This window comes from Diadema setosum, chromosome 19 (genome assembly GCF_964275005.1).
Source record: "Diadema setosum chromosome 19, eeDiaSeto1, whole genome shotgun sequence".
In the NCBI taxonomy this organism is placed as follows: Eukaryota; Metazoa; Echinodermata; class Echinoidea; order Diadematoida; family Diadematidae; genus Diadema; species Diadema setosum.
Window position 1 is genome coordinate 33,328,261 of NC_092703.1, and position 12,583 is coordinate 33,340,843.

Here is a 12,583-nt window from a genome sequence, read left to right on the forward strand (position 1 = left end):
CCAATTCTCATCTCCACCACCAATACTGTACCATCCCTTTAACTTCCCATGCAAGGTAATTGTTATTATTTAAAAGAATATCGTTTTGAATTTATTGAGTTCGGAAGCATTAGACAAAACTTTAGAATAAAAGATATTTTTGTCTAAAAATGTTTAAAATTATTTGTTTTGGCAGGTACATGTATTGGAAAAGTGCACAGAATTCCACGAGCGCAATCGAATCCTGATTGCAGCGATCGTTTTCCATACTACGGTACCTTTCATCTTTTTCTTCATCAGGGCATCTCCTTCTTCTTCTTCTTCTTCTTTCTTCTTTTCTTTCTTGCTGTTTTCTTATTCTCATTATTCTCCTCCACCATCTCCTCATGTTCCTAGTTTTGTTTTCCTCTCTTCTCTCCTAATTTTCTGTATTGCTCAACCATGGCTGATTGAGACAACCTCCGCAACAGTTTTATTTCTATCGGTTGCGCAACTATCGGAACCTTACCGCCTACTCAGTACATGCCCCGCAAGTTTCTGCAATGAAAAACTGGAACACCCCGCATAAGTCGACACTACTTTGGCGCAGCAAGTAAATGGAACACATCTTTAGTCACGTGTGCATCATTGTTTAATGGATTGTTTCATCTACGAACAAAGAACAGAAGAAGATGTCGAAAAAGCAAAAACAGCGTACTAAAGGCAACGTTCGGGTAAGAATGGAGATGTACATTTATCGTCCTGTAGTAATTTACTCACTTGACTTCTTGTATGGAGATGTAGTCCCACGCGTACAAAACGGTGTGAGTTATTGTTACGCAATAAAATCTAATTTTATAGGCGACTTGAATGAAAAATCTATATCTAAATTATAAATTACGAATAACACTACCCTGAATAACCTGTGATCAACTGATGATGGTACCCAGTAAGGCAGAGACTTGTAGAGGGCTATTCAATTGGCCCTATCCCGAGCCTGTCTCGTAGTCGTACTCGGTCTCTGATGCACAGATCATGGTAATGCCATGGACATGGTAAATTACATGCGATGCACAACCTCCCAGTCCCACACACATTGGCAAGTGGGAGAGAAGGGGGAGGGGGAAGCGACATCTGTAATTCAGTAAAGGAAGTCTTGACAAGATGTCCAGCAACTTTCGGGTTAGATGAATGATAAACAATTAAATTGTCTTTACTCTTAACATCCCATTCTGTTTATCTGACTTGTCTTCTTTTAACAAATTAATTGCACCTTTAACATTATAGCTCTTAATCGGCACTTTTAGTATTGATATTTCTTCTTTGGTAGCACACTAAATTTTTCTAAAGTCTTTTCAGCATGTCTAATGTCATGGGGCCATGGGGATTGGTGACAGTGAATTGTATGTGGAGTATGGTAGCATAACAAAAAAAAAAAATGATGTTACACAATTTTGATCTTTTTTTTGTCAATAGAATAATTAAGAAGAGTTTCATTTTGTCATAAATGAGAGCATTTTGTTTTCAACTCTATTATTATACTCGCAAAAGTTGTTTAACCATTACTGTGTACATTGTATATGTGACCCGCTACAACAAAAAGGTCCTAAAGTCGCGCATGGTCGAAGCCGTGAAAATCGAGTTTGAAGTCAGAGCATCATAATTGGTCAAAACTTACGATTTTCTGATTTTGACATATTATTGGAGTCTGACATGTCTTCTATCATCTGTCAAAATTTTGAAGCAAAATGATGAAAGGAAAGACCAAAAAATAGCGTTTTTCTGGGCCATGTCTTTGGCGTTTCAACCAAGCAGAAACCGGTTCGAAAATTTGGATTGAGCGCCACAGATAGGCTCCGCCCCTAACAACGACCGGAGTGATCTCATTGGTCAGTTTGCTGCTTGCCGCTAACCGAAGCGTGAAGCTCGCACACTGCCAAGTCGACTGGTGCGTGCGGGCGGGGTGCGCTATGCCCAGCCGCTTCTCCTGGCATCCTGGTCACTGATTGGTCGGTGAGGAGATCGCCGACGCTGTGCTTGAATGAGCATTTCGGGGGTTGCTAGGGTTTACCTTCTATTGTCCGGAGGTGAAAACTGACTTGCGTGTCCCTTGATTGCGATTGCGTCGCAAGGAAAACTTTTACGGCGCTTTTCTCAAAACAGTGATTTCCCATACGTCTCGACATGCTCTCTTTTAAACATCGATATCTCCGCAGCCGATTATTTTCATAAGATGTGTTATATATCAATTTAAAGCAGAAAGATTAGGGAATTTTGTCATGCAATTTTCAAATAATCGACCTCACCCGACTTTAGGATCATTTTGTTGTAGCGGGTCACATATTATTCCACCAATTCCAGTCATCCATTTTTTCTTTTGGTTTTAATGAGTTTTGTGATTATAGCCTGAGAAAGTCTACCCTTGCAACAAAACCAGTTGATCTTCTCCAAATGACCATACAAACAAATCTTCATACATGTGTGTACCTGTTATCCAACTCACATGCAGCCGTCAAGCAGTGGCCGAGCAGCAGAGCTCCTTGCCCGAGAAGGCGGTGGCCATGTTGGATTCGTGGGCTTCAGTTCTATGTCTGGAGATCTGGGCTATGTCCCAACGAGCATCGGGTTTGAGGATCAGGACACCGGCCTGGACGAGGACTTCCGAATGGTGCTCCGCAAACTCAGCAAAAAAGATGTTGTGACAAAGTTGAAGGTAAATAATAAATTTGCAATCTTTTGAATATTAGTAAGTCTGGCATGGATCAATCATAATGCAGCTGTCATTTGTATGACGCACCTCTTGACCCCCGGGAAATGTGCGTCATGGTCGCGTCAAGTACCACCAATTTGATGACGCGTGGTGCCGTCACGGGAGCAAAATGTCCGTCACAATACTGACCCATTATGTGCGTCATAGTCGGTCATTTAACCAGAGTGTGTCAAAAGGTTCGTTAATGGGACCGTTATGTAATTTTGCGAGGCTTCTTGCATATGGGGCATGGTATCCCTCCGTAACAGAATAAAACAAACTCGCGATCGCGAGTCGGCCGAATTCACCGGCTCCTGGAAACGCGAAAATGACACAATTTTCCATCAGTTTTATTATAACATACTGATACTCACTTCATTCTCGTATGTCTTCTTTTTCTATCTGATGTCAGACTATTAAAAGGTCTTTTCAGAAAGTTTGAGTACGAATTTGCTCCAAAACCACACTACCAAACACGATTTGTGATTAAAATCATCACATACAGCCCGCGGCATCGCGAAGCTCGCTATCCTTCAATCGCATTCACTGTAGTGTAGCATCGACCGTCGACCGTGGAACCTGCAGCGAGCAAAACCACGTGCGTGATGTCGACCATGTGGTACATGACGGTATTGTATACATACAGTACACGCGTACATACGTATACAGAAGGCGAGGCATGGCAGAGGCCAGGCCCCAAAACACATACAAACGATTATGGAACTAACATTACTGAGAGTCTATTAAAACCTGCATTAACTTAAAATAGTAAATTCTATTTAAACACTAGCCATATAAACCATGTACCTAACTTGGGTTTAATAAGGTTCGTGTTTAAATAGGCAGGGGCTTCAATCAAGCTGTTTTCGAATCGGGGAAGGGGAGGCGGGAGGTTACGGAAAAAAATTACTGTGGCCAGGCCGTAGTTTCGCGAAACTAGATAGTTTGCCATAGCAACGTGTATATCAAAACACGCGTTTCTATGGGATGTCCATGAACTAGGGAACGGTTTAGAGAAATTCGAAGTCATTCGAGGTTGAAGTGGTTTTTTCCTACACATTTTTTTTTTTTTTTTTTTTTGTTGTTGTTCATATCTAAAAAAAAATTCGATTTCTTAATTTTTTTCAACTGGTATTTGGGAGTCTTGTAATATATTTAAAATGTTGATAGAAATTTCTGAATTTAATATTCAGAAAGTACGCCTAGAGGCGCCTACTGTTTGGATAAACGGTAAACATGCAGTCTACGTTCGATACGAAGAAATCATTACGTCTTTCACGAGGAAAAACATACAAAACAAACAAAAAACACCTACGAACGAATGTTGATAGCCAAAACTTTGATAAGTAATAAGCAGTTATCATGAGCGTGAACTGAAATTAATTGTCATGATTTTGTTGTCTAACCAGGTGATGACTGCATCTCATTGAACCTACTCGTAGTGAATTTCTCTGGGCATACGAGACCTTTTAAGTATTTCTGGCTCAGTGGCATTTTTAATTGACTGATTAATCGATCTTTTTTTTTATTGTTCAGGGAACATAAGATATTCAATCAAGTACATTATATTCGACTGTTTGATGTTTCCTACTATGCGCCAAAAGAAAGGCTATAGAATCACGATATCTTTGCAATGATTCCTTTAATTCAACTAATGAGCTGGTTCTTCGATCGATATTTCCATGATATTTACACGCTGTTTATTCCAGTGCGCGCATTCTTCCGTCTGGCACGCACCTGGGTGTGGCACATGCTTTTGTGGAAATTTCCACAAGGGGAGAGGGGTGGGGTGTCAAGTTTCTTCGAGCCGAAGAGACTGCATGTAAAACAATCTCTTCGCTCTAATTTATTGTCATTCGTGCTTTCCCCTAATATTCTTTGCTGATATTGAACATTTAGATTTAACTTTACGAAGGTTGGTAGCACGTGGTTCTATTTTGTTGTGAGGTGTATGTAATTTCTTTTTTTTTATCATTCTTGGAAAGGAAAAGAAGAGTAAGGGGGAAAGAAGAATAAGAGGGAAAGTAAAATGGAACGAACGGCACGTACGCTCAGCATTCACAGTAAGCCGTCTTTTTACACCAGCATAGTTATCATCATCACCATCAGACATCACTCAGACCATTTTAGCCTTTTCCTATCAACATTAAGAAAAATAAATAACAAATACAAAGTATCAACACCTCCCAACAACACAAATATTTAGAAAAGACAACACACGGCACACTACAGCGGCTGGTATCAAACTTCGTCGCTTCGATTCGAAAAAGTATTGCAGCAAAGCGGAGAAATCGCCGTTACGAAAATAGCAGTGCGAGACACTTGAAAGAATTACGTCAAATACTTCAGAGTATAAAGGGAACGGATAAAGTGATATAAAATGGAAGAAATCGTACCAAACGATGTGTGAGAAACGACAGTGGAGAACGGCAAGTTTAGTAGTAGGCTTAGGCCCTAGCAACAGTTTACAGCACCGAAAGCTACGCGAAAATAAGGTGAAAATAAATACACATTGGAAACTCGGTATTGCGACAAGATCCTTAGGATCAAGTCAATAAACGATACAAAACAAAGGAAATCAATTCATTTTGACCGGAAAATAGTTTGTTATAAGTATTCTGTTGTATGAGATCTCCTTTGATAGGCCGAGAAATACATCGAGCTTCCACGATACTCGGGAAAGACAGTTCGAACGCTTTTCACCTGCACATACTGCAGTGCACATCAATACACGAACAGAAACTCACCTCTTCCTTGCAGAAAAATGATGCAATAACGTTACAAAAAACACACACAACACTCTAAAAATCATTTCATACTTGGGAGGCAAGGGACAAGTGGATGAAGAAGAAGAGAAAAAGAAGCAGACATTGCACAACGGAATGCTTCTACCCCGATTCGAATCGAAACAGGGTACTGGAGTGTAGTGGCAGCTGGCTACAGTGTGCAGCTAAGCTACTATACTAACGCTCCCCAGCCGCCCACAACATGGGGATACAGTACCACGGCGATCGAAGTAAACATCCAGGGTCCGTAGGCGACAGGGATTCACGCGGGCGAAGTTCCGTTCGGTGTACACAGTTCGCAGGCAGCGAATTGCGTGAGCGCACACAGAGCTCTGCAGCATTCCAGTCTGGCACGTACTGCGAATAACATGTGCGTCAAGGGTCAGTCATTTTCACGAAGAGGTGCGTCACCATTTTGACTGGTTAATGCGTCAATGTCTCATAGAGGTGGGTCACTTTTTGTGACGGAGGGTACGTCATGGTACCTAAAAGGTATGACGCACATTGGTACTTTGACGCACCTATCCCGGGGGTCAAGAGGTGCGTCATACAAATGACAGCTGCATAATGTAAAACAACAACAACAAAACAACAACAACAACAAAGCATAGTAGCTGTTACATGAAAGAGCACTCCCCTGCATACACCTATTATTATATGATTTGCCTTTTGTGTGCAGGCTTTCACCAAGTTTATGCAAAACTGGATGTTTCAAATGTGTGATGACGTTACTAGGATGTCATTATACAGCTGTAGATTCTTTTCACCATATTATGTTGTTTTTCGACTTCTGCCCGTGTTGGTTCCAGGATATGACTGATTTATGCAGATTTAGTTTCCCTTCCATGACAAGTTACCAATTACCACAAGCTACTTTGTTGTAGACTTTACCTTTGGTCCGTTCTGCCAAATAATTGTGTCTTGAAATGAGACTACTATTGAGGCACCTGGATTAAATTACTATCTAGCAAGGGTACAGCTGTCGTACAGTGTGAAGCACCATCCAATTGGTAACTTGTGACAAAAATCAGTGAGAACAAAGAGTATGTGGTGCATTTGCACAGTAAGCATTAGACTCTGGCTTTGATCTGTGGCCTTTCGATCTCTAACGACTTGCTCTATATTCTGCGATATCTGCCTTCTTATTTCTTCCTAATTATCACACTTTCTCAATTTGGGATTGAATTTGATGAACAGCTCAAATTATGATGAGCAATACACAAACTGTACAGCTGGGAGTCCCTTCTTTTCAGACATTTTACCACAAAGGAGATGATTGTTGATAACTCTGTCATAGATTCAAGCTGGCACTTGTGTGACCATGCCAAGTATTCACTTACCCCTTGATACCATGCCTAAGCACTATTCTTAATCTATTTTTTTTTTCTTTCCTCCTTCCGCTGAAGTACTCAGTAAGTTTGTCTCTTTTGTTGACCCTTCAACTTGAATAAAGCAATCTGATGTATTTTCTTCCCCAACCAGGCAATTCAAGAATTCCAGGGACTTTGCACCGAGAAAGATGAGGACGCTATCCTGTCTATGTTACCTCACTGGCCGAGACTCTACAATAGACTCTCCATGGTGAGTTTCACTTCAAGGCATTTAACGACCTTGTAGCGGTGGAGAAATATGGATGGTGCAGTTGAATTGACCTTCGTTTGCTGATGGGTCCTAATTGTGGTTTTCAAATGTACCCCAGTGGGCAGCGAATGAAATTGATTGAATCAGGCCAGCCATGTTTCCCCACACTACCAGGTATTTTAAAGGGACTGTACAGTACTGGTTGAAGTGGGGATTCATGTTTTGAACATTCCTAATTGAGGTAATGAAAAGCCTCTTATGAAATATGAAGGAGCATGTAATTTTGAGAAGGATTCAACGTTTATTTGATGAAAATTGGTTTTCAAATGGCTGAGATATCCAAAAAAGTGTAATAATAAAAGGCGACAGGCCACGCCTTTTATTAGGATCTCTTTGTTTCACCTTGTTTTTGCATATCTCAGCCATTTCAAAACTGATATTTATCAAATAAACTTTTGATACCCCTTAGAATTGCTTGCTCTTTGACATCTCATAGAGTGGTTTCTGAATATCTCGCAAAACGTTAAAAGCTAAATCCTCGTCTCGACCAGAACCGTACACACCCTTTAAGTTTCATGCACTGCATCAAGTACATGTATGTTGCAGCCCATCCTTGAAAACAGAAAGGGAGCCTGATGTTCAGGGATTTGTGATGTTCAAATCTATTGTCTGTTTGATGCCCCTATGCTTATAAGACCATTATCATCATATTCTTTCTTTGTCTTCATCTTCATCCCCGTTATCGCACTTGACTGGAAGTCTCCTTTTCTTCTGTTTTTTCTTTGTTCTATCTCTTCTTCATCCTGTTACCTTTCTCCTCCTCCTCCTCCTCCTCATATTACTGCCATTTACTTGAAGGTTGTATTTCGGATGGTTTGACATGCTATGCTTGCATATTCTGGACTGATTTTAGGATGTGCCATATTTGTGTCATTTGTCTATTACCCACATGCACAGTAAGATGTAGAGATAAATCTCCTGTGACTAAAGTAGGGTATGGGATAGAAGATGCAATAAAACTAGGCAAACCCATTCACAGAGAGCTTGCTCTGTGTCGTGTAGTTGAGCCAAGATAGGGTATGTTCCAAAATTTTTGAATATTTCTGTGATGTTCTACATCCATGCATTTTATCAAATTTAGCACACAGTCAGTTTTGTTTATTACGTGCAAAGTATAAGGTAATGAGAGAGCTAAATAGAAAAAAAAATCCCCTGGGACAAAAACAAAACCGTGATAATTTTCTTCCAGGACCATGATAAGCGAGTGAGGGAAGCCACCCAGCAGATGTTCTGCAAGGTGGTCCAGAGGGCGGGGCGGAACCTGGCCCCCCATCTCCGGGCCATCATGGGGTGCTGGCTGATGGCACAGAACGACCCCTACGCCCCTGCGGGATCAGCGGCTCGGGCTGCCTTCGCCACGGCCTTCCCCAGCGAAGCGAAGCGTGGCAATGCCGTGGTCTTCTGCAGGGCAGAAATTCTTCAGGTGAGACAGTTGCTCCTGCTTACACTTGTAATGAGTCAGTCTTTGGTTTGTTGGTTTCTTTGTCTATTCTTCAAGATGTGGAAGTCAAAAATAGGTACAAAACTAAAGTGAACAAGAAAAGCATTCTGAGAGCACAGACCTCCGCCAAGCATGCAGCTCATTTCCACCACTGATCGTGTTCTTCCATAGAGATATCAGTGATTTCCACCCATACATACTTATACCATTGTGTGCTGAAAGTCGCCCGATTTCCTAATATAGAAGCCTTTGTTACGTCATAAACCCTCAGCTGCACGGCACGCTTCGCCCTAGCAGAAATTAGAGCACGCACTTAAGTGCACGCATGCAAACCTCAAATATGCACAGCCTGAACTCCCAAGTTCATTTACCCTACCTGCCAAAATATGAAAAATCCTTCATAAATTCCCCCAAAATTCTCTGATCACTACCAAAAGTTAATTGTTTGTTACTTGTGTCATTTTCAACCTTTCCTGCAAGTTTCATCCCAATCCGTTAACTACTTTTTGAGTTATTTTGCACACGGACAAACTAACTAACTAACTAACGAACGAACAAACAAACAAACCAACGGTAACGAAAACATAACCTCCTCCCTTGGCGGAGGTAATTAGATACCATATTAAGCATATTGCTGTGCACTGAGAGGTTCTAGTTGAAATTATGGATTGCGAGGTGACATAACACTATTTTGTGAGGGGAACATCCACAAAAGAAATTATTGCAGTTTCTGTCACCAAGGAATCCTAATTTCACTAATGTCTTAAAACAGTGTATGCTATTGTTTTATATCCCTCCAACAAATCTCTACAAAAATGGTAAAATTGTTCAAATAAAAATGTTTACATATTGCAGTGCAGATGATCAGTTCACCATGGGGGATGTGACTTACACTGTGGTCTGTGAGACAAATGCCCAGCACTTTAAACGTAATATAGATGAAAAATACATTGATTGATTATGTGACAACTGGGCACTACACTACACCATGAATGTTGTCACAATATGGCACATTTTTCTCCACCGACATTTTGTTTTCAACATCATCATGATCATAACAAGCAGGATGTTATTAGTGAGAATATAGATGAAAAATACATTGATTGATCATATGACAACTGTGCACTACACTGCACCATGAATGTCGTCACAATATGGCACATTTTTCTCCACCGACATTTTGTTTTCAACATCATCATGATCATCATAACAAGCAGGATGTCATTAGTGAGAGACCAAACACAAATATTCATCTGAAGAGAAGAAGGGCTGTATTCCTCATGTGTTGATATTTTTGTTCGATTAATTTTTCACCCTGGGCGACTCAAAAACAAATTTGTGGGTTCTTGAATTCGAGCTGTGCAATTTTCAACCCATTCAAAATGTGGAGATAAAATTGGGAAGATATTTTCGCAGGTTTTAGAGTTCGAGCTACCCAAATGTAGCATGAAATCCGCAAAAATTAATGTGCCATGAAAATTTCTGCGTTTACAGTATCAGCATTAGTTGCGAACAGACTGAGGTGTAAGTGCTGTGGTAATGAATTAGGAATTCCTCATGATTCATATTTTGGTCTCCCTTCTGAAACATTTGGACGTAAAACTCAGATGTATGGATGGTTATCTGTATTCTGCTTATCATACTTTTGTGGATGTGCCAGGAAGCAAATGAATTGCTCACACAAAATGTGGCTATGCTTTGACATTGTGAAAACTGGATTACCGGTAGATATGATTTGTTTTGAAACAATATCTGTTATTCCACTTACAGCTCTACAAGGACAACTTGTTCAAGGAATCACCCACAACACTTAGCGACCCAAAGTAAGTTAATTGGCTTCTTGTGACATTGTGTATGTCATATTTGTCTCTTAATAAAACAATAACAACAGCAAAGTCATAGTCAAATTGGATCTTTGATGCACTGTACCTTTCTATTCAGTCTATAATTGCTAAATTGCTATGTACTTTCTATGCTGTATATTTTGCTTATATAATATTTTACAAATTGGGACTGGTAGACAATTTTGTGAGTGGTTGAATTGTGGCCTTAGAGATGGTATACAGGGCATATAAAAAGAACATGTTGCAGGAGGCAATATTGGCTGACTCACAAACTTGCGGGAATACCAGGGTAACCATCAAATAGCAAACTGCTGGGGTGTCATCTTGCTACTATATGTTTTTTTTTTCTGTATGAGGGGACTGCATTCTACAAGCTCTGCTTTTTAGCAGTCCCCTCCATTTCCAGCAATATTGTTTATGCATTTACCACAGTGACATCACAGTTATTTTTTTGTATCTCTGTTGATAATTTACCTGTATCTTTTTTACAATGTCATTTCTGTTCATCGCATTGTGGTACTGATTTTCTGACATCTGTGTATATGAATGTTTCATTGTACTTCCAATTATTTTGTTTGTTGGAAATGAAATAAATCAACTTGAACTTGAACTTGATCTGTTTGAGACATGTCAGCTTCAATATTGGGTGGTAAATGAAATAGATTGACTCAAGCTATACAGGACAAAACCTGCATTGAATGTAAATTATGAGCTACAATGAGGTATCGAAAGTTGTCTATGAGCGGTAAGCTAAAGAGCAGTATACACTTGCTTGTATGGTAAGACACCAGCTTAGTGGTTTATTTTCATACAAAGTTCCATGGATGACTCCTGTGAGCAGACAGACAACTATTGCATTGTGGTGTATGATAGATATGTCCTTAGAAGTCCTTAGAATAGTTTGCTCATTTTGATTTTACTTCTAAGTACTAAGTGAAGAGAGAATGCCTAACTGTCCTTATCAGAATTACAAAAAAAAAACAACAACAAACCAAACAAAAACAAGATGCACAGTAAGCTATGTTGTCAAAGTCATATGAATTTTTGTTATCAGCATTCATCACCCCCCTCATTTTGATTAACCTTTGAGTTCCGACAGGCACGGAAAATCCCATAGCATTATACGCCCTGTCCAAAGTCCCTGACACAGAGAGGGTTAAAGCCACTGTCATGTCACTTGTTCACCAGGTCTTTCTCCAAGGAGGAACAGGAGGAGAAGTACGTGAGAGTGGTGAGCTCTTCTCTCCTGGCTCTGAGAGACTTTGTCACAGGTTTGCCTGCAGCGCAGGTCAGCAGCAGTGAGCAAGAACTGGCCACCATTCTCTCTGAGGACAGACTCTGGAAGTATGCCAAGCATAAGTTACCCGAGGTGAGTGATGCTCTGTTTTAAAGTCCCCCTCCTTCCCCTTCCATCCAAGCATGGTACTTTTGTACCCTGTTAATGCAACTTACCCCACTTTCACATTAGTCCCTGCGATGGGGGCAAGTCCCATGCTGTGCGACTTTCTCCTCGAAAACCATAATGTTAACGTTCACTTGGACTTGTCCCCCCGTCCCCGCTAAACTAGTCGGGTCCTGGGACAAAAATTTGGAGGGGAGAGTGACTTTACGGCATAATCAATAGTGTCCAGCTGTATTCATCAAATGTGCGCATGCGCGATGTCTGATTTTAAGTGGCAGAGCTCACCCCAAGCGCTGATTGCCCCAGCAGCTAGGGGACAGTCGAGATAGCAGTGTGGATGGTCAGTCATAAAAAAGATCCCTCGTGACTGTCCCCTTAAATGTGGGGTCTCATGTGAACATGGGGAAAAAAAGATATTTTTTGTTGTTGTCATGAATACCTTATCATCACTTCTTTGTCTGGTTTTTGTGTAGAGTTTGAAACTGTTCTCAAGCAACAATTTAAAAACCAGAATGTGCCCCCAACAACTTAAAGCTGTTGAACCCACATCACACTCGAACAACCTTTTTGTAACATATTCAAATAACTTTTACAAATTTAGACCTCAATGTATGTGATACACCCTCAAAGTGGACTAGCCTGAGTAGATTAAGATTCTGTGTACCAAACCGCAGAACTGTTATATTGGAGGACATGGAAACAATCTGAATATGCAACTGCCATAGGTATGAATCACACAACATTGTAGTCACTTTATTTCAT

The 12,583-nt window shown here is 40.5% G+C and overlaps 1 protein-coding gene across 1 annotated transcript in view; it reads left to right on the forward strand.

The window, feature by feature from the left end:
* Nucleotides 1–540: 540 nt before the first annotated feature.
* LOC140242450 (E3 ubiquitin-protein ligase listerin-like) overlaps nucleotides 541–12,583 on the forward strand; it is a 63,812-nt gene continuing 51,769 nt past the window's right edge. Inside the window, exons 1-6 of the mRNA XM_072322185.1 lie at nucleotides 541–692; nucleotides 2,468–2,671; nucleotides 6,976–7,074; nucleotides 8,324–8,557; nucleotides 10,346–10,398; nucleotides 11,608–11,788. Of these exons, the coding sequence (XP_072178286.1) occupies nucleotides 651–692; nucleotides 2,468–2,671; nucleotides 6,976–7,074; nucleotides 8,324–8,557; nucleotides 10,346–10,398; nucleotides 11,608–11,788 (813 nt within the window). The 5' untranslated portion in view covers nucleotides 541–650. The remainder of the gene's footprint in view (nucleotides 693–2,467; nucleotides 2,672–6,975; nucleotides 7,075–8,323; nucleotides 8,558–10,345; nucleotides 10,399–11,607; nucleotides 11,789–12,583) is intronic.